The sequence below is a fragment of the Erythranthe guttata genome, chromosome 3, assembly GCF_056151865.1.
Source record: "Erythranthe guttata isolate IM_541 chromosome 3, IM_541, whole genome shotgun sequence".
Lineage (NCBI taxonomy): Eukaryota > Viridiplantae > Streptophyta > Magnoliopsida > Lamiales > Phrymaceae > Erythranthe > Erythranthe guttata.
This window is the reverse complement of record NC_142535.1, coordinates 2,426,099-2,448,565: the sequence shown is the minus strand read 5'-3', so window position 1 is coordinate 2,448,565 and position 22,467 is coordinate 2,426,099. Positions and strand designations below refer to the sequence as shown.

The following is a 22,467-nucleotide window of genomic DNA, read 5'->3' as shown; positions in this document are numbered from 1 at the left end:
AAATATAAAAAAAAAAATTAAATCAATGTGGTGTATGGGTTATTTGATTTCCTTAACTTCTACAACAAATAACAAAAGCTAAAGCATATGAAAAAACTATCACTTGATATTTTCCACGAATTTGCAGAAGAAGAAAATTCATTCAGGAATTCCGTACAGAAATTAACCCCCAATCATCGCCGGAAAATTACACAAAAAAAAAGAAGAAGATTTCGAACCTTGTTTTATCCGATTCTTTGATCGGATATTCCCCAATCGGCAGAAAAATCCGTACAGAAATTCACATATTAATTGAAATCAAATGTTGAGAATTGGGAGTGAGGGTTTTAGGAAAGAGAAGCATGAAGCAGAAGATTAGTGAACTGAACTGAATTGAATTGAGAGTATTTAGATTTTATGACATTTATTATTATTATTATTATTATTTCATTATGCCACCTGGCACCCTATCCGATTCACCTACCCAAAACCGGTAAAATTAAAAAAACCGGAGTCAGACGTCCCAAACCGGAAATACCCAAAAATAATAATAAAAAAAGGCAATGGCAAATACCTAAAAAAAATTGAAGAGAATTGAAGTACCTTGAGGAAGAGTTGGGGTTAGATTGTGGTGTTGGTTTGCTACTCAAAAATTGTGTGATTCAAGACACTATAAATAGGAGATCCAGTTGCAATAGTTGCAATGTAAGAGAGAGAAAAAAAAAAAAACACTATCTGAACGGATTATAATTTAGCTACTGGATTTGCAAATCTGAATTACTATGAAAGTTATTATAGAGAAAGAAAAAAAAAATGGTAATAGCTCAAATAGGAGAAATAGTAATTGAATTTTAAAAAAATATTACAAATATATCAATATGATTTCTTAAATTGTTGTTTCTTATTTTTTTATATATAAAGATATTCAATTCAATTGTGACAATCGTTATGTATTTAATTAATATTATTGATTAACACAATAATATCAAAATATAAATAAATAGAGTTCCAAAATATTTCAACCGAAAAAAAATATATTTTTAACCATAAAAAAAATATATATATATCCAAATTAAGTTCAAATTCTCGAAAAAAAAAAAAATCGAGACTTGGGATAGTCTCTGAATTATGTGGCTAGAGAAAAGAGGGGGTTGCAGCCTCCATCTCTAATTTTAATAGAATATGACTTTAATAGCCGTAATTTCCATATCTAAGTTTTTATATAAGTAAACCTACGGATATATGATGCTTATTTACTGCCCACTTAAAATTAAATTCCTCCTCCTAAATTATTGAGACGGTATTTTAAATAAATAAGAGCTACAATAATTGCAATAGAATCATAAATATCTCTTAGGGGGTTTGCTTTTATTGGGCTTACTTAAATATGGACTTCTTCGAGCCTACACCCGGTGATAGATACTGGGTGGATTTTATGGTGTCATGTGCCATTTTTTGTATTTTATAATATATTTCCCCATTAGGGTTTACCTTTAAGGGTTTTAAAAAAAAAAAAAAAAGGACATGTGGCAGCAGAAAATCTACCTGGTGTTTACCACCAGGTGTACGGTTGAAGGAGCCCTTAAATATGTTATACTATTTGTCGGCGGATGATATAAAAAGGAAAAAAGATAATAAAAACTGAAATGCTAATTGCAGCGGGACTTTTACTGAAATTGACTTATTTGCGGTGGTATTCTCATTTCTCTTTTTTTCCAACTTTATAAAAAACCCAAAACCCTCTCAACTTAATAAATTCGAAAACGAGAATTTCAATTTTTTTTGACAAACAAACTACCGATCAACAAGAAATTCTTCAATGGCCGATTCAGATGACTTCTACGAGGTAAAAACGAAGAAATTTTAGGGAAAATTGACGGAGGAATCATGTTGTGTTGCACGAGAACTCAAAATAATTGAGGTTCCCGTAGCACAGTGCTGTGCTACACAGCACGGGGAATTAAAAAAAAAAAAAAAAAAAAACTTTTCTTCTTCTGCAGGACGGAAAAGGGGGTAGGATCATCCTGTAGGGCACAATTGATTGTTAATTTTTTTTCTTTTATTCCATAGTATTATTATTATTTGTTATACTTTGGTAGGCTAATGAAGGTGATTTTGACGATGATTTTTACGATGAATTTGCTGCTGAATATGAGAACGAGTACGAGAATCCTAACATGTGATATGATGTTTCTCAAAACACAACAACTTCTGAGAATCACGGTCAATATTTCAATGTGGATATTGAGTTTGAAAAATGCAAAGAATTAGTGGTATGAGCAAAGAATTATTGAGAAGGAGCCACGTGAAGCCGACATTAATTATGGATCGACTGAGGAAGGATAATCCATAGACATCGATTAGCGTGAAACATGTCTACAACCAACTTGAAAATATGAAAAAAGAGAATATGTCGGGGAAGACTGTGATCCAACACGTAATGTCGAGCCTCCAAGAAACTGGATATGAATATTGGTATCGAAGTAATGAAGCTGGTGATACACTTACTGATTTGATGTTTGTCGCTCCTATTTCACTAAAACTTTTGCGGTTATTCTCTCACATTATATTGATGACTGCACTTACAAAACCAATAGGTATGTAGTTATTTTGTATTTAGTTATTGTACATTGATTGCATTTGATATTTATGTTTAGGCTTAAAAATATTTTATGTATATGTATGAAATGCCACTACTGGAACTAGTTGGGATTACACCTGTTGGTTACAATTTTACAATTGTTGTTGCTTTCATGTCTTATGAAGATGCAGACACATATGCATGGGCTATGAGTTGTTTGAAATGTGCATTGGGTGGGCTGGTACGTGATGTCATATTGATGGATCATGAATTGAGATATATTAAAGCAATGCCTCAAATTTTCCCAAATTCTGCACATTTCTTGTGTTTATTTCACATCAATAGAAATGTGGAAAAAATGCATCGAAATTTATTGGAAGTAGTAAACACGGGGTTATATTCCAACGCGGACATTAGGCAACGCTAGTGGAATCAAAAACAGAAGAAGATTACTATGAAAATTACGAGGAAATGGTTAGACGCTATGATTGTTAACCCAAACTGATATCATACCTTAACGATACTTGGCTGATATACAAGCAAAAATTCGTTAAAGCATGGACTAATAAGATTTTGCATTTGGGGAACCCGTCGACTAATAGGTATTTCCTGTTTAATTTTTGGTATGTATTTTATAATATATTGTTGGTGTTTTTAGTTATTAGTTGCATTTTTTATGCCTATCAACAGGGTGGAAAATGCTCACAATTCTTCAAAGGGTTGAATTAGTGCTTTCTACCGGCGTTGTTAACACCATTCAATATCAGCTTGATTTCGGGGTCAAGCATCAACTTACGAGGATCAAGGGGGAGTTTTCAAAATTCAAATTAATCAGGAAGCATAAAGCAGCGTATCCGGTATTTCAGGGTTTGATATAAGGTTACATATAAGGCATTAAATTTGCTGGATGATGAGCTTGGTAATACGGGGGTTGAAGACCCATCTAGTTGTGATCACGTTCTATAGGTTACTCATGGACTTCCGTGTGCGTGCCAAATTTCATCAAAAATCTAGCAACGTGATACATTTATAACTACGGATCTACATCTATTCTGAAGTACCATGCACGTTGAAGAACCAAAAATACCCGAAGCACAGGTAGACCGCCAAGAGGATATGAGAAACCAGATAATCAGACTGGCCACTGAAGTGTTACAAAAAGATTACATGACTCAAAAAATGACGGTTGATTACATGAATAACACTATTAATCCTAACACGATCCACTTCGTTGAGCCTGGATATGTTAAACCAAAGGGACGACCAAAGGATAAATCGATGAAGAGAGATAAATCTGGTTGGGAGTTCTCACAATTCTCGCCGAAGTCGTCTATTGATGAAGAAAAGGGTAAATCGTCTGCAGGTTCTAAGGGTCGAAAAAAGTACTTGTACCGGAACGCCACCATCGAAAGTAACCGATCCCGCTCCCGGTCGCAGACGGGGGTGAGGTCAGGGTAGTGGTAGATCACGTGATGAATCTACTGCCAATCAGAATCGCATTTCGATTCCACGAAAGGAACCGGGCGAAGAGCTCAATTTCAGATCTTACATCCCAGATTTTGTGGCAGAATCTATTGTGTCTTATGTTAATATTGTCGTAGAAGTCCGGCTGAATAGGAGGTTGACGTACGACGGCCGGTGGTCCCTGTGGCACTGGATCCTGGTTGATAACGTACTGATACGTGCGAGGTACGTACCAGTCCATGTACCGAGAAGTAGTATCCGACGGCGGCCAAGCTAATATCCTACCCTCCATTGTAATCGAGTTGCAAGCCAGGTCTGTCCACTCATCGCCTGTAGAATCGTACCGTACCTCGTATGACTGACCTCCAATCGGACCATGTAGTCATGGCTCTCTAGACTGAATGTAGCAGTGTGGTATGGTCTTTCTGAAGCCGAACTGCCGTAGGACGCGATCCGGCAAATACGGCTCAATAGTCTCCATAAACTGTATACATCCGTAATACAGTGTACGCGGAATGCGTCTATGCCCGTGCGGACCGTAAGGCATTCAGTCAATCTGATACAATTATATTTACGTAATAAATACAAAATGCATCAACGAAACAGATAAATCTAGCAATTAAAATACATACCAGATCGTCCTGCATATCATCGACCATCCTTCGGACCGATATCAAGTCTGAAATGCCCTTGCGTGGTTTCCATTTCAGGAAACGTGGCTGAATCCCCCTATAAGTCGAGTTAATAGGTGCTCGCAAAGGGCGAAAGTACTCATAAATCCAGCACTATAAATAAACGAGATTAAATTAAAAATATAATAAATTAAATTATATTATATTAGTACCTAAATTATACTAACTAATACTACACATTATTAACATAATATATTAAAATATATTATATTAGACACTAATAAGTTATAATATATTAAATTAAAAATATATTACAATAGAATACCTAATAGAATACCTGAAGGAGTAACGTGCATCCATGTAACCCCTTCACATGGGCCCTACTAGCCAAGCCCAACTGTCTGAAAGTGAGCCAACACAGCTGCACCCCAAGCATACTCGCCAACGTGCTCTAGGTCGCATGAGTATCTCATCCACGTTGGCTTGAACGTGTCTATACTCCGGTCGGGGAACAAAGCGATACCGAATAGAAACATAAAAACCCTACGACCTTCTGCCGACAAGACCGTAAACAATTGTACACACGCTAAACAAAGTCCGACCATTTTATTCCACTATTGTCGAGCATGGTATGCGAGTCGACTAGATTCAAATCAAGAACCTCTGCAACGAACATCTCACACATAGGTCTCTCCTCGTCAAAATCACCGTAAACTAATAGACCGTTGACATGCAACCCCAAGATGAATGCAACATCATTCAGGGTGATCGTCATCTCACCCCAAGGCATGTGGAAATTGTTCGTCTCCGCCTGCCACCTCTCTACAAATACATGCATGAGTCCCTTGTCCAAATTATTAATGTAGAAGTGCTCGAGTGAGTCCAGGCCAGATGCCTCCAATGGCTCTAACTCATCATGCCCGTAAGGAGCCATTTGATCCTTCAGATTAACCTTTTTAAACGCCCTTAGCGCTTGAATCCTAGACTCACATCGTCCGACAGTGCGCTCCTGTAGAATATCTTATTTAATTAGAAAATGTATATTAATAAGATATATATATATATATATATATATATATATATAAACTTACATATCCTTCATAAATGTAGTGGGCGATATGACTCTTGAAGCTAGGAATCAGCCTTCAATCAGTCGGTCCTCCTGAAGCCGGACCATGTAACACAATTTCACCACTGAAAGTGTCGAACTCGTACCGAGAATTGCGTTGGCGGGGACATCATCAGAATCGCTCGCCACAGGGTCCTGCTCGTCGTCGTGTTGATCGTAGGGGATACATGAATCCTCCTCTATAGATCCAATGCTACCAGCCATATATCTCGAACTCCGGTCAACATCGGGTACCTCATCCACGACGCGTTAATCAGCAGCACCATCTGCTTGCTCAATAACTCTCTTATGCCGATGAGATGCAGTCATATAAATGCGCTCGGCTTCCGCCCCGATTTCCCCGCCATATCGAATTTTAATCTTCGGGACTTTTTCCGAACTAAAAGCACACATAAACCCTTTCCCCTTGTCGTGACGTGTCCTCTGTACAAAATAAACATCTTAATTAATTAAAAAAATTAATTAAAAAGTTTAAGCTCCCGTTCTGCAGAGCACGGGAACTTGAACAATCTTCAAGTTCTCGTGCTCAACAGAACGGGATCTTCAAGATTGTTCAATCCCCCGTTCTGTAGAGCACGAGAACTTGAAGATTATTCAAGTTCCCGTGCTCTGCAGAACAGGAGCATCAACATTGTATTTTTTTTACGAAAAATGAAAATTAACAAGATTTTTTAGTCTTACGTTCTGCAGAGAACGAACACTTGAAGAATCTTCAAGTTTCCGTGCTCTGTAGAACGGGAGGCTCAAAAATCTTGAATCCCCCTTTCTGCAGAGCACGGATACTTGAAGTTTCTTCAACTGTTCGTGTTCTTTAGAACACGGTGGCTTCAAAAAATTTAAATTTTTTTTTCGCAAATTACCTAGATCTAATCCTAACATGCGTTTTTACCTAAATTGTAAATGAAACTAATTGAAAGTAGTGTGATATGGAAAAAATACCGTAATCGAGCCTCGTTTGCTACAAATTCAAAGTCAAAATATTTTTCAAAATTCAAATGTCTTGAGAGAGTTTTAGAGTATGAGAGAAAATTTCAAAACAAAATTAAATGAAAAAGATTCCGCTGTATTCAGTAATAGTTCCACTGCAAATAGTAACACCCTAATAAAAATGAAAAATATAGGATGTGAAAAAAATTCTATTGATATTTTTATTGATACGAGAAAATTACACATTCTTGTTCAACTAAAGAGCAATTCTCCCCGTGCGATGCACGGAATTGCAAAAAGGAAGAAAAAATAAATATATAATAATTAAATTGTGTTTAATAAATTCACATCAATATGTATAAGAGAGAGAAAAAATAAAAAAATATATTATTCGAATGAATTAGAATTTTGCTAGCGGATTTTCAAATCTGATTTGCTATGAAGGTCATTAGAGAAAAAAAGCTGGAAATAGAAGATGGAAAAATACTAATTATTAATGTTTAAAAAAATTACAAATATGTCATTAGGGTTTCTTATGTTCCCATAGCGTTTCTTACTTTTATATATACTAGCAATTCTCTCAGTGCAATGCACATGAATGCATAAAGGAAGAAAATTTAAATATATGATAATTAAATTATATTAACAAATAAATTGACATCGATTTCTGTAAACTGTAAAAGAGAGAAAAAAAATTATGTATAAAAAAAACACACTATCTGAACGTATTAAAATTCGTGGATTTGCAAATCTGATTTACTATGAAAGTTATTAGACAAAAAAAGCTGGAAAATAGGAGAGAATTTTATTTTTTTATTTTTTTGTTTACAAATATGCCAATAGGGTTTTAGGTTGCCATATTGTTTCTTACTTTTATATATATATATATATATATATATATATATATATATATATATATATATATATATATATATATATATATATATAAAATAAGATGAAAGGTCATTAGACAAAAAAAAGTTGAAAAATAGAAAATGAAAAAAATACTAATAATTAATATTAAAAAATTACAAATATGTCATTAAGATTTCTTATATTACCTTATATATAAGATTTACACGTTGCACGAATCAATTTACACACTACAAATACCCATTACTTAAAATCTTTAAATTCATGAGAATCGATTTTTGGGGATCGAACTAACACATTTATTATACGTCATAACAACGGGTCTTGAGATGAAAAAATATCTGCTGATTTTGGTCAAAGCCGTGTTAATATTTCTTTTAACTGGTAAAAACCCATGACGCTCATTTTAGATAAAACTATGTTGGTTTACTTATATTGTAAAGGTAATACCTTTCGAGTGGAGTGAGAGGCAAAATCTCTCCTAGTGAGAGGCAAAACCTCTTCTAGTGAGAGCCGGAGACTTTTTTTCTTCTCTTCCCTCTGATTGTTTTCTTCTCCTTCATTCTTTCTGTTTTTCGATAACTCGAGCATGCATTTTTTCTTTTTCACCTTGTTTGTGAAATCGTGGGTTTTTCTTTGCTGTTTATTGCCTTATTTATCTCTATTCTAGGGTTTGTTGCAATATTTTATTTCTCGTGACGGCTAGGGTATTTTTCGTTTTAATATTTTGCCTTCCATTTTCTCAGATTGTAAGACTGCAGTTGGAGCTCCTCACTGACAGTTGTCCTCTCTCCATCTCACTCTTCTCATTTGCTCTTGTCCAATGGAGGATATCACACTCTCTCTCTAAAAAAGTCACCCTCACGTCAACGGAGGATGAAGACGTAGTTCTTCCGTCGGCTGCCAAAGAGACTAAGGGTTAGGGTATTGGGGTTAAGGTTGCTGGTTGGGTTGTGGCGCTTAAGGAGATGAGCCCTCATTCTATCAAACTGAATCTCATTCGCTTAATTCAACCAGTGAGAGGTTACGACTTCACAGCGCTGGGCTCGAACCGATTCCTTATCCGATTTGATCACAAAGTGGACGCTAAGCATGCTCTGGGTGGTACGCCTTGGCAATTAGATATGAATGCAGTTCTCTTCAAAAAAATTCTTCCTGAAGAAGACCCTCTAATAATCCCTCTCAATACGATGAACATCATCGCAAGGATTCATCAACTCCCACACTCTCTCCGTACTACCATGAGTGCTTCTCTGATAGGGAGCAAGTTAGGGACCGTCCAAGAATTATTGAAATCGAAGCGGGGAGAATATGGAGATTTCATTAGAGTCTGAGTGGGTATTGAGGTTACACAGAAATTGGTCAGAGTAATGCACGTGAGGGACTCGGACGACAATCGCCACTGGGTCTCAGTCACATATGAAAGGCTTCCAATCTTTCGCTTTCTCTGTGGGATTATCGGGCATAGTGAGCCTCGCTACCCATCTCGCTATGAAGATGACTCTACAGAGCCAGGTGGCAATTTTCCTTATGGTTTCTGGCTTAAGGCACCCACCAGCCGAGATGAGAAGAGGACATAACTTCCTCTTCAAGCCATCTCCTCACCTCGGGGATTGAATTCTGATTCCTGGAATAAAAATCCGACTCGGGGTACTTCTATCTTCAAGCAACAGCCCTAAACACGAACTCCCAAGGTATAGGACAAACATCGGGTAAAGAGAACTAGTCTGCAACGTCCCTTGATGACTCACTATTGTTTAACCACAAGATTACTACACTGGCCGAGAATTCTAATACTGAGGTGGAAAGGAAATTCCTGAAAGTCTCTAATAAATGAAGGAAGAAGAAGGAAGATGAGTTGATGGTGTTTGATACGGAACACACACTGAAATGTGCGCATCTTCGTCTCTTGGACGAAGACATTTCTCCAACGGCGGAGGCTGCGTGGCAGCCCCGCCAAGAGTCATGAGTTGCCTCTTCTGGAATTGTCAACGGCTGGGGGGTCCCTTGACAATTCACGGAATCGGAGCGATGCTTCGAAAATTTCACCCCTCACTGGTGTTCATTTCGGTAACGAAGTCAAGACCTCGGTTCGTGGAAATTTTAAAAGGGCGTTGGAATTATGAAGGAATTTGTATTAATCGAGAAGGTTTGTCCGGCAGCCGTGCTCTACTCTGAAAAAAAGGATATGAATATTACGCTCTTATCATTCTCTAAGAACCACATCGATATGGTGGTTGAGAATTCGGAAAAAAAGGTTAAGTGGCGCTGTACGGGATTTTATGGATTCCAAGAAACTCGGCGGTGGCGGGACTCATGGACCCTCCTACGCCAACTCCGTGATCTCTCCTCTCTACCATGGCTCGTCGGTGGTGATTACAACAAGATTCTGTGCAACTCAGAAAATGAGGATGGCCTTCCTCAACTCCATTACCAAATTGAAGTATTTCGCAGATGTCTGATTGATTGTGATCTCAACGATCTTGGATTCGAGGGCCGGTGTTTACGTGGTGCAATAACAGGGAGGTGCCCAACACAATTAGAATTATGATTGATCGGTTTTGTGCTAACGGGGAATGGTCGGCGCTCTTCCCTTCAGCTAAAGTCCAACATCTTACGGCAGCAGGGTCGGATCATTGCCCCATAATGCTCACTCTCTGCCCGACCTCGAATTATCAACGACGAGGACATCGTAAACCTTTCCATTTCGATTCTATGTGGCTCCGCCGAGATTATTGTGAAGAAGTTATTAAAAACGTGTGGGACTCTTCCCACTTAGCCGATCCAATGGAGGGTTTACTCATGAAAACAGCCGAGTGTCGGGTTGCCTTGCTTCATTGGAGCAAAATAAATGTTTGTGCCCCGCAAAAACAGATTAACGAGTTAGAAAAAGAGATCTAGGAGTTAAAAAGGGGGGTCCAGCCTTTGGAGACAAAAGAAGTGATCCGTTCTGTTAAAAAAAAACTTGAAAAGGTATATGGAGATCAAAATGAGTATTGGCGGCAAAGAAGTCGAGTGCAATGGATTCAAGAGGGGGGGTAGAAACACCAAAAAATTTCACTCACGAGCCTCTGCTAAGAAAGAAATTAATCATGTGGAGCGGTTGAAAGATGACTCGGGGATTTGGCAAGATGGGGATCAGGCCATCGAGGGGATTATTTCCAACTATTTCGCTCACATCTTTCAGTCTACGGAGCTAGATGAGAGTGAGATTGATGGAGTGCTCGATCAGCTGCAACTAAGGATTACTCCAACAGCAGCTCAGTTACTATCCATTCCTTTCTCGGAATCTGAGGTAACCCACACAATTCATAAAATGGCTCAACTGAAATCGCCAGGGCCTGATGGTCTCCCGGTATTGTTCTTTACTCATTTTTGGCATGTCATTGGAGCTAGTGTGGTGTCTTGTGTTCTAGATTTTCTCAATAATAAAAAACTTCCTAGAGCTTTGAATTATACTCTCATTGTGTTAATTTATAAAGTCACCTCCCCCGAGAAAATCACGTATTATCGATCAATTAGCGTATGTAATGTTATTTACAAGATTGGACCGAAAATTATCACCAATCATCTTAGGGGTATTCTTAATGACATAGTCTCCCCAACTCAATCAGCATTTGTTCCCCACCGCCTCATTACAGACAGCGTTTTAGTTGCTTACGAGATTAATCATTTTATTAAAACTAAAATGGGCGTAGAGAGTCTTATATGGCAATTAAGTTAGACATTAGCAAGCTTACGATCACATTGAATGGGTTTTTCTGAGGAGAGTGCTTGCTCGATTTGGTTTCCCCCTTCATTTTATTGATCTTATCATGTTGTGTGTCTCTTCGGTCTCTTACTATCTTCTCTTTAATGGTTCGCAGTTTGGAACTCTTTCTTCATCCCGGGGTTTTCGGCAAGGAGAACCCCTATCTCCATTTTTGTTTATTTTGTGTGCAGAAGTTATGATCTTGATGATTCAGACAGCAGTTTCTTGTGGCCAACTTCATGGAGTCCGTATTGCACCACAAGTGCCTGTCATCACCAATCTTTGCTTCGCCGATGATACCATTTTGTTCTGTCGCGCCGATCCAGGAGATGCTTTTGTACTGAAAATATTTTAGACTTATATGCTCGCATCTCAGGATAAGATATCAACTTGGCCAAAACGACTATGTGCTACAACCCTCATACTTGCGAAACTACCAAAGGTCATATCAGAGAAATTTTAGGCTTCAAGGAACTGGAGAGACATGATACATACTTGGGGATGCTGGCCTCACTAGGGAAATCTCGTAAGGAGATCTTCCAATTTCTTCGGACGGAATATGGGGCCGAATCAAGGGTTGGGGCGCTCGACAACTTTCGAAGGCGGGAAAAGAAATCATGATCAAATCAGTTTTACAAGCAATTCCCTCTTATATTATGAGTTGCTTTGCATTACTTGAAGGATTAATTCGGAACTTGGAGTCGTTGATTAGGCAGTTTTGGTGGGGAAGGGCTGGATCGAAGGGGATGAACTTGGTATCTTGGCAGAGACTTTGCAAGCCAAAAAGCAATTGGGGTATGGGTTTTAGGGATTTGAGGCTATTCATTTTGGCGCTTCATTACCCAACCTGATATTCTTATCCCAAGGGTGATGAAAGCGAGATACTTCCCGTCGGGCGACATTCTCCAAGCACAAATTGGGAATCGACCAAGCGCAACCTGGAGAAGTATTCTGAAGGCCCGACCCTTGGTTTTATTGGGGATGCATAAGAGAATTGGTAATGGAAAAACGACGGCGATTTGGGGAGAACCGTGGTTAATGGAGGACGGGAACTTCAACGTCTTTACTCGACGCTCAATGCACTCTACATTTCTAAATTTAGTGGTGGATCTTATAAACCAAGACTCGAATTGTTGGAATGTTGACCTCATTGACCAATATTTTTGGCCAGTGGATCGAGATAGGATTCTTCACGTCCCTATTGGTATTGAATTGATCGAGGATAGATGGGTGTGGCATTACTCGGCTAACGGGAAGTTTTACGGTCCTCTCATGCTATCTCAATGCTCTCAGTAGCAGGGTGGACCCAAGTGCTTCGCAGGGACGAGCGGGGGGCGATGGTAGTGGGGAAGTGGCGGAGGATTGGAGGATGGTTTGGAAGTTAAAGCTCCCCCCAAAAATTAAAAACTTTGTATGGCGCGCTTGTGCCGAAATTACGCCGACGGGTGTTGAGTTGTTTCGGCGAAGAATTAGTCCGACCCCTGAGTGTGCGATGTGTGGATGTCGATTAGAGACAATGGTGCATACAACATATGAGTGCAGTGGAATGTCCCGAATTTGACAGGCCCCGCCATTTAATCTCCAACCTTTCTCTCATTTGGAGTCCTTTTGGGCCTGGATCAGATTTATTCGACGGAACTTGAACGACTACTTATTCCATTTGGCGATTGTTATTGCACGGAAGAGCTGGCAGCTACGTAACAACCATTTGCATGGGCACGACGATATCCATGTTGCGGAGTTGCTGAGTTGCTGCGAGAATCTGGTGTCCCTGTTCCAAGCGCACCATATGCACCATGCCGACGGGCCCTGCCCCTCTCTTCCGTCTACCTGGACTGCTCCACCAATGGGCAGCATCAAAATCAATTTTGATGCAGCTCTACCTCCTGGTAAGCCGTTTTATGCGTTTGCCATGGTGGCGAGGAATCACGATCGTCAATGTCTTGGTTGGGCTATTCGCCACATTCCTGGGAAGCCAACACCTACTGATTGCGAGGCCCACGCAGCCCTTGCATCCATGGTCAAGGCTCGGAGACAAGGTTGGAACAATATCATTTTAGAGGGAGATAACCTCACAGTCATAAACCTTCTCAAGAACAAAGAGAACACTTCAACTTCGTTTGGTGCATTCATCGAAGAATGTATTTCGATTTCTTCTTCGTTTTCTAGTTGCATCTTTTCTTTTATTCGTCGTAAGGGCAATGTTTTAGCTCACTCTTTTGCCACGAACCTTGGCTATTCATGTAATGAGGGTATTTACACTCCCTCTAATTTAGGGCATTTAGCCTAATTTATTTATCACCTTTTCCTAAAAAAAATAACTTATATTGTATAATATAATAAATTAATAATTTAAAATCCAAACATTATAGTATACACATATTATAATTGTTTATCGGATTATTGAAGATTACACAGTTATAATTTTATGATTATTTCTTCTTCTTGTTATGATTGTTACTGCATGAACATGACCAATTTATGTGTTTTATCTGTGATTATTGGAATTGACTCGATAAAACTATTTTGATAATTAAACGTTAAGTAGAAGAACCTTCGAGTAGTGTTAACCAGATTAGTATGTGAATGCATGTGGTATCGCAGATATACATATATTCACCTTATAATACAATTGTTGAGACTTATACTTTAATGTTTTATTCATAATCAGATTGAAGAGACATATAGTAATTTGCTTTTGAATAATAGAATTAATTTGCTTTTGGATAATAGAATTATAATACACGTGAAATCGGGTATAATTAATATAGTGTCTCAGGTTAACAGTAAAAATTGTATATTGCATAATAGAGGGGGTTTGTGTGAGCAATTCTTGCATATGGGGGAAATAAAATCATAGGTCCGTCTGTATTGATATTATATCGCATTTATTTGCTTTGATAGTTAGTTTAATTAGTTAGATCATAAAATCTGACAATAACCTTTGAATTGCTGGATTGGAATATATATAGTTTGTAGAATTCGATATTTAGAATTAGATAATTTGAGTATTCCCTTGTGGATTCGACATCCGACTCTCATGAGTCCACTTTTACTACTTGTTTGCGATACATGCACTTGTGTAAATTTTGCTTGGCCGCAATTTTTTTCTTGCGAATGAAAATTTTCCAACTCCGAGTCACTCAGAAGTTTCCCCATCCGAGCCATTTTTTTCTCTCGCTAAAATGGTATAAAACTCCCATCTTATCGAAGTAATTTTTGGACGAAAACGAGTTCATCGGCTTGGGATCGGATTCCACTCCAAAAGAAGGTAAAATTTTACATGTTTTCATTCGATTTGAGTGGAACGAAGTTAAAGACCAAATCAATGTGTCGAGCGATGAACAAACTTATCAACTATATTACTAAAGAATATATACACACAAAGTCCATACATAAGAAGTAGCATCAGTAATTGGATTGCAAAATCAATACTGTCTGAGGCAAAATTATAAATATCTAATGTACATAAATTATATCTAACCATGGTATATATACTACAGGATGAACTACTATACCTATATATATGTGTCGTTTTCCGTAAATTAAACAGTTTCTCGTGGGGAACGAGCGGACCAGAGGGAGCTGAGTGCGCGTAGACGTTGAAAATACTCCCCGAAAGCAAGTAAACCCTTTGCTGCTTGACGGGTTGTCAATATACGAGACATTTGCTGCAGAGTTTGCTCCCTAAGATGATCAGCCTGCGACATAAAAAAAAATAAAAAATAAAAATAAACATATATATAAATAATAATCAAGAATCGAAATATAATTTATTTATTTTATTTTATTTTCTTGCAAGAAGACACTATGTACGTAAGGCCTATGCCATTTAAAAGAGAAGCTTACGTTCTAATTTAGCATAAAAAAGGGTCGTCTCTAACTATATTATGCCATAAAGCGAATAACAAATCGAGACGAACTACATTTTTATTATTATTGACATGTATACTTTTGTCTATACTCTACTTGAAGTTGAACGAAGTCAAACGTATGTATCACGGGTTTTTTTGCGTAAAACTACTAAAATTCCAGCAGGGACATACGGAACTGGACTAATCTTATACGTCTAAGCTGCATGTTATCTTTAGGTATCGTTTGGTCCCTATGATAAGATTAGCCCACGTAAAATTAAATAAATCTTATGGAAATCCAATAAATAATCTTACAATTCCAATTAGGCAAGATTAGAGCAATTTTTTTCCGAAAAAGTTAGTGGACTAACCAAATTAAACATCCAATTATTTAATTAATCATGGCCAATTTTACCATCCAAACGAGGCCTTACTATATAAAAGAAGCAAAAGAATTTACGTATGCAACAGCTTTAACGAATAGGGTACCCGTTAAATGTGAACATGAAATGCACAAAAGTATATATATATATATATATATATATACACTATATATATATACCTGGTGTACGAAGCTTTCGAGGGATTCCAAGTTCTCGAGAGCAGAGGCAGTCTGAGAGCAGTAATTTCCGGGAGCGGGAGCAAGAAAGGTAATGCTCTGTGCAAGTGTTTGCTGAAGCTTATCCATTCCTTGTGACAAAGCATCCTCTGCTTGTATACAACAATGTTTTAATTTCCCGACGTTAGCTATTTGCTGATCTGTCAACGGCTCCAGCTGTGGCATTACAACCTGTGTTCCAACAAAAAAACTCGAACATTAATTAGTTTCTACAACTCGTAAGCCAGGATTCCACTAAGACTTTATGGTAGGAGATTTCGTAGCCAATTCCGAATCTGCAAATTTCCGGTTTCTGAATTATGAAGGTTCCGATTTTCGATTTTTCTGTTTTTGTTTCTGATTCGAATACGTATTAGATTTCAATTAATGGTCCGGTTTTAATTTCCGAATTCCAACTTTTTTTTTTGCCGAAAAATACACTTAAAATATCACTATTATTATGAGTTCTGATCCGATTTTAATTTGCGAAAACTACACTTATAATACAACTGTATTATTATAGGTGCCGGAAAAAAATGGAGTTTCCGAATTCCACAGATTGCAATTCGAAAATTTCCAGATTTTGAAGTATCCGATTTCCGATTTTTCTGTTTTGATTCTGGAATGGAAATGGAATTCATATTAGATTCCGATTTCCGATCCAATTTTAATTTCTGAAACTATTTCCTATAACTCCGACTTTTTTTTTCTTCCCGAAAATTACCCTTACAATATAAAATATTATGTTTATAGGTGCCCGCAAAAATGAAATTTCCGAATTCCGTGGATACGATTTTCTTTCAAACTGAATTGAAATTAGTTCCACTTCCGAAAAAAAAAAATTGAATTTTTTTCGAAAGTGCTGGTTCCAATCCGATCAGCCGAATTCACATATTTAAAAAAAAACCAACATTTTATATAGACATCTGTTACTAGTGTGGGACCCGCTGAAAATAAAATCGGGAAGTGCAAAAGTACTTACATTAATGAGCTCCGAAGGCCGGAAACCACCAATCCAAAGGAAGAACCGCTCGACTGAGGACCTCCACATGCCGGAGACCAAGTAGAAAGCATCGATTCTCGCGGCATCTTTTTTCATGCGGAATAAATTGCAATAATGGTTTAACATATTCTCAACCATCATTCGAAGCTCCACATCACCTATTGGAGATTGCAGTACATTTTTCAGCTCCGATATTTTCCGTTCTTGCTCTTCGATCCAGTGCCCGTATTCCATCTCAAATGCACCAAGTCCTGTTACGATAATTATAATAATCACTCGATTTTATTTGCTACTTATTATAAATACAAATCAATATGTACACATTATTCCGAATTTATTACCACGAGAGACAAAGTTAAATAAAATACCCGAGTTTACTGGACTGCATAATCCCATACTAGCGTTCGCATTAGCAATAAGCATACCCTGCAATCAAGGAATTAACTGAAATTTTCAGACGATGAAAATATAATACGCGTTTGAAGATTTAGATATCGATAAAAAAAAATGGAATGAATTAATTTTTTTTATTTTTTTTATTTTCCCTAACCTGTTGCCTAGCTCTCTCGATTTCAAGCTCGAGCTGTGCTAGTTTCAAACGGCTCGATTCCAATTGCTGAACATAAGCCTATTAAAAAAATAAATAAAAAACAAACGGTTCAAAATCGACGGTCGATGAAACAATTTCACAATCTGCAACATCTCCAAATCAGTTTACCTTCTTCCTTAGACGGCTTTTCCTAGCCGCTTCACGGTTTTGTGCTAATCGTCTTTGATTCTGTCAAAAATAAAAAAACGAGACTAATCCTTTTAGCCAAATCAGACAATTTTCTTCATTACATGAGATTTAAGGCTGCCGAAAAAATACGCAAGACATATATATATTTTTGAATAAAAATGAACACCTTCTCGGAGATACCCCTTGATGCATGACCATCTTCAATGAGTTCGATTGATTTATCGGAAGTGTATTCCGCCTAAATTCAAATTAGACCATGATCAGCGATTACATATATATGAATGAGCCAGCCGATTTTTTATTTTATTTTCTTATAACTAACGATCGAAAAAGTATATATATATACGACGCCTTGTTCACCTTGTCGTCTAGTTTTTCGTCCGAGTCGTTGATTAAACAAACACCTGTTCTGGGGCTGATATCACCATCAAAGGCATCTTCCCACATGCTAATCTGGTGCAGGGGTTCGTACAAACTCATTCTACTCGAAGGCGCGAATTGCGTTGTGGGAGTAGTCATATTTAAAAACCTGGGCATGATGAAAAAAAATATTCAGACAAGAATGACACTAGAAATGTCTGTAAATTTGAGTCTCTTCATTGAGGCATTTCTACAAACAGGTACAGTGCATTCTTTTTTTTTTTTTTTTGCTCAGATGAGAAAATTTACAGTATTAGAGAAGAAAAAGAAAGGTGATCATCATCAAATAATATGAAAATGTTCATCAATACAAATATTTCATTCTCCAAAAGAAAAGACTAACAAAGAGTTGTTTGGAAAAAGAACAATTCGGACATGGATTGAAGATTATGTCTGATCAGTTCGAGGAATCTGAGGAAGAAGAAACTAAAATAAATATGAGGCGGGTGAAGAAGAAACACTCATTATATATATATATATATATATATATATATATATATATATATATATATATATATATCTATATGTGTGTGTGTATCCCCATCAGTAGCAGGCAGAAGCATATTTCATACTGTCCCAAGAACCATTAAACCATAGCTTTATTACTTAAAAGAACGACCCCCCAAAAACTAACTACTTTTGATGAATATAAAAATGGTGAAAAAAAGTTGGAAATTTTTTTTATTTAGATTTTTTTTTTTTTTTTTTTTTTAAATTTCGTTGTCCGGTACTACTTTTCTAATTTTTAGGGTAAATTACGTGTACCCCTGAAGTAAGGTCGAATTACAAGGCAACCCCTCAACTATTAATCTTCGTACACGTCCACTCTTATGATGTCAAATTCAACATAATCTTCTTGATTCTGTGGAAGTTCTCTAGTTTGTACTTATTTTTGTGCAGACATACAGTTTTTGATGCACCACAATTTGATGTTTACAACCTTGTTTCAAAATGTGGAGCTCGAATGAGAACGGTACAAATTGGAGAACATTTACATATTATTCTAGAAGATTCCACTAAATTTGACACTCTAATGGTGAACGTGTAAGAACATTTATAGTTGAGTGGGATGATTGTAATTTGACCTTACTCAGGAGGCGGTCGTAATTTACCCTAATTTTTAATATACGAGCATGCCTCATAATCCATTTTAAGTGTTTGCAAAATGAACTTTTGTTTTTGTTTCTCTTAAAATAAGTAGCTTTAAGCTATAATTTGTTAAGCACCCATGATCATTCTTTTACTATTTAAGTTGATTTTCCAGCAAATTTGCAAACACCCCCAAGTTTTAAAAATAAATACTTATAAGTATAATTAACTTAACTCACAATCCATAACTACTGCTTTTAAATAAGCTTTTGCAAACACCACCTAAAAAGAACAAGAAAAGTAAAGAAAATAAATTTCAATTAGCTCAATGATAGATGTCTTTTAGTCGAACGAATTTGATCGAGAAAAACAAGATTTAAAAAACTTCCAATTTCTCGGCAAGTGAAAATTCGATCTCTAATCCAATTTTGAAGATTTAGGAAACTGAAAAATTTATTTCTTTTTTTCCCATTGTTAAAAATACGATGAGTTTTTTTTAGCAATTCGAGATACCATTGGTGCTAAATACAATAAAATGGAAAACTTTATAACGATAATTCATCCTACTTTGTCACTCTAAGAAATGGCACACCCCACTGAATCATAGGGATGAAGTATTAAATGATAATTCCGTTCGTACATTAAGAAACAGAAATCTATATACAATAGAATATTGATGAAGTGGTAGTAGATATTCTTCAAAAATTAAAACTACTTCAAAAAATCTTAACTTTATGAACATTTCTATATGAAAAATACACTTATATTTTCTTGTGCATAAATAAGGGATAACTATAGTTGAGAGATGTGGTCGTCTCGGGTCTCGATTTTTAGAAAAAAATAGAGAACCCCAAATAATATTTTTTTGTATCCTTTATATATATAGCATTAAATAATATTTAAAATACATAAATATTTCCAAATGTTGAATAATTATAATTATATTATTTTACGTAGTTGAAGTAATTGTTGGAAAATCTTTACATTTATTCTTGCATTTGATGTGAATGAAATGTCTTAGATCAAATATAATTAGTTAGATATTGAATTTTCTATCAAATTTTGATCTATTTCAAGATTTTAAACTTTTTTTTTTTCCAGCAATCTTTGCATTTCTTAATAATCTACATTGCATATCTCTAATTTCAAAGAGTCTCAACAAGTTCAAAAATAATATATTTTATTTTATTATATTTAAACATATGTTACATATATTTACATGTAAAATAATATTTCTTTGACTAATTTCAAAGAAATATCAGGGCTCTGCCTAAAACCCGTAAACTTTTGATTTACCTTAACTCCCATCAATATTTTAGTCATATTTTCTTCAAAATCCTTAACCGTGATAAATTTTTATTTTTTGTGCAGTCGTAATCGCTATAATGAATTAATGTTTACACTATACAATATAGATCGGGGCCCATTTTAACAAATTCTTAAAACTCGCTTAGACCCCACAATTTTTCAGAAACGGACTGTGCATAATTACCTATTTTTCATTTGAACACCCTTAACTAAAAATTTGGATTGTTCGTTGCATATAGAAGGATTTATGCTAAGAAAAAAATACTATAAAGTTTTTTGAGCAATTTAATACAACATAATATGGGTTTTACAGTCAATTGATATATTTTAAATTCTCAACTAGTTATAAAATTAATCTAAACTGACTGAGAAATGAGAAGTAGCCAACTCACTTGATAAGCTTAAGTTTTTTTTTACTTTGTCAAAAAAAGCAGCTTTTGCAAATGGCAGAAATATTTTTCAATCACACGCAAAGGACTGTGAACATGACGGCCACTAATTGGCCTAAATTGGAGCCTTTAAAAAGTTTAGTGGCTTGAAAATAAAATATTAAAAAATGCGAGGGTCATTCGTGAAATAAAAGCGATTCAAGCACTGATCGACAATTGTATTGATGAAGTGTTGCCACTCTCCTCCCCAACTTTTTGGAGGAACTTATTAGAAAGTGCCACCATTACACAAAGTGGGCCACAAAAGCTTTAAAATTGGAAAAAAAAAAAGGCAAATGGTTTGATATGTAAGGTTATTTGTATGCTACATTTGGTGGATGTTACATCGGGCAAAATTTTACCGTGGATCTATACACACTAATGTGTATATGTGCATTTATGTGTATATAAATGGTCAAGATCTATGCAGTGTATTGCACCTAATATAGCGTAGTATGAACTGATATATAAAGTAAGACACGTGCTAAGCTTGGTTCATATAGATGGATATGTGGAGATATGTGTAAATATTAAAACAATTAGTTCCTAAATATACCCCCAATCATTATAATAATATGAAAATATTCATTTTCATTTTCTTCATTAGACAAAAATTCTACTCTTTGAGTAGTTTTAATACAACACTCCTCTTAATCCTAGATCTCCACGATTATCATCCTATCTTTCGAAACACAAAATTGTTCATGTATGGATAGTCCGTCCCACGCGCCTCAGCTAAAGTCGTTTTCTTCGGAATCATCACCATTTTTCTTCCATCGATTTTAGTATTGCTATGTGACAATATACACAATCAACTACTGGATCCGTATAGCCTAATAATAAATCAGCTATGTTTCTTTTATAGTCGATTTATTGTTTCTGATGTCTAATATATACACAATTTAATATCTTAGCCAGCTATAGTATTTTGATAGTCGATTAGTAAATCAACTACGCAATGCAAACAACGTAGTTGATTTACGTCCAATTTAATCCATAATTCCGCATAAATTCACTATAAGTTAAAAGTAATTAAAATTAGGGATAATTAGCAAGAACCCCCTCATCTAGGAAAATGAGTTAAGAAAACACCTCCTCCCAAAAATAATTAGAGAAAACCCCCCTACCTAATATCCTACCCAAATATTATTTAATAATTCACAAACCACCCTTATTACCCCTAACCCATTGCCGTTCTCTCTCTCTCTCTCTCTCTCTTTTTTTTTCTCGTCTTCTCGTCTTCTCTCTTCTCTCTTCTCTTCTCGACTGAAATTCGGAAGAAAAGCAAGACATCGACCGATGGTGGTGGTGGCGGTGGAGAGTGTTTGTCACCGACTCCTGCCGCTGCGTGAAGGGTGGTGATGGATCTGTAGTTCGCGGCGGTGGTTTCCACCGACGACGTTGAAGATGATAACTGAATCGTTTCTGTTCTTTTTTCCTTTTTTTCTTTTTTGGACATTGAAATGTTAATTTGTGTTTTTTTTTTGATGAATTATTTAATTTATTTATTTTATTCTTGTTAGGGATTGGTTGAATAGTGTATTGTGGCAGCGGTGTGGTGACGATGGGGAGGCAGATTTAGGGTTTTTTGTTGGATTAGGCGGATAACGGCGCGTGTAGAGAATTCCGCGCAGGCTGAAACCTTAATCGACTATGTACATATTCATAGTCGATTAAGCTAATCGACTATGT

General features: G+C 36.4%; 3 protein-coding genes across 7 annotated transcripts in view; all 3 read right to left on the bottom strand.

Moving 5' to 3' along the window:
- Window positions 1–648, bottom strand: part of LOC105950980 (phosphopantothenate--cysteine ligase 2) — a 30,645-nt gene extending 29,997 nt beyond the window's left edge. For 2 of the 5 annotated variants that reach the window (XM_088815398.1, XM_088815397.1), the window contains exon 1: window positions 219–381. The gene's annotated coding sequence lies outside the window, so the exon portion shown is untranslated. Of the gene's footprint in view, window positions 1–218; window positions 382–582 lie in introns of those variants that run through there. The other 3 variants (XM_088815399.1, XM_088815400.1, XM_088815401.1) reach the window with 3 other exon arrangements.
- Window positions 649–4,406: 3,758 nt separating this feature from the next.
- Window positions 4,407–5,989, bottom strand: LOC148771504 (protein MAINTENANCE OF MERISTEMS-like). The gene is made up of 5 exons (XM_088815090.1): window positions 5,849–5,989; window positions 5,318–5,665; window positions 4,994–5,077; window positions 4,657–4,809; window positions 4,407–4,508 (listed from the first exon to the last, which is right to left on the bottom strand). The coding sequence occupies exons 1-5, from the start codon at window positions 5,987–5,989 to the stop codon at window positions 4,407–4,409; spliced, it is 828 nt and encodes a 275-aa protein (XP_088671216.1).
- Window positions 5,990–14,669: 8,680 nt separating this feature from the next.
- LOC105950981 (transcription factor TGA4) lies at window positions 14,670–18,428 on the bottom strand. Its single transcript, XM_012974371.2, has 9 exons — window positions 18,294–18,428; window positions 17,891–18,059; window positions 17,697–17,768; window positions 17,510–17,569; window positions 17,342–17,419; window positions 17,160–17,217; window positions 16,771–17,042; window positions 15,753–15,980; window positions 14,670–15,037 (listed from the first exon to the last, which is right to left on the bottom strand). The coding sequence occupies exons 2-9, from the start codon at window positions 18,047–18,049 to the stop codon at window positions 14,882–14,884; spliced, it is 1,083 nt and encodes a 360-aa protein (XP_012829825.1). The 5' UTR covers window positions 18,050–18,059; window positions 18,294–18,428; the 3' UTR covers window positions 14,670–14,881.
- Window positions 18,429–22,467: the final 4,039 nt, after the last annotated feature.

Excerpts from the sequence above, each read along its gene's own strand:
- LOC105950981 (XM_012974371.2), bottom strand. The coding sequence starts at position 18,049 with ATGACTACTCCCACAACGCAATTCGCGCCTTCGAGTAGAATGAGTTTG. Across the intron at positions 17,420-17,509 it reads AAAGCCGTCTAAGGAAGAAG|GCTTATGTTCAGCAATTGGA; the intron begins GTAAACTGATTT and ends TTTTTTTAATAG. Across the intron at positions 15,038-15,752 it reads TCGAAAGCTTCGTACACCAG|GCTGATCATCTTAGGGAGCA; the intron begins GTATATATATAT and ends TTTATGTCGCAG.
- LOC148771504 (XM_088815090.1), bottom strand. The coding sequence starts at position 5,989 with ATGGCTGGTAGCATTGGATCTATAGAGGAGGATTCATGTATCCCCTAC. Across the intron at positions 4,810-4,993 it reads GATGCACGTTACTCCTTCAG|TGCTGGATTTATGAGTACTT; the intron begins GTATTCTATTAG and ends GTTTATTTATAG. Across the intron at positions 4,509-4,656 it reads ATGATATGCAGGACGATCTG|TTTATGGAGACTATTGAGCC; the intron begins GTATGTATTTTA and ends GGATGTATACAG.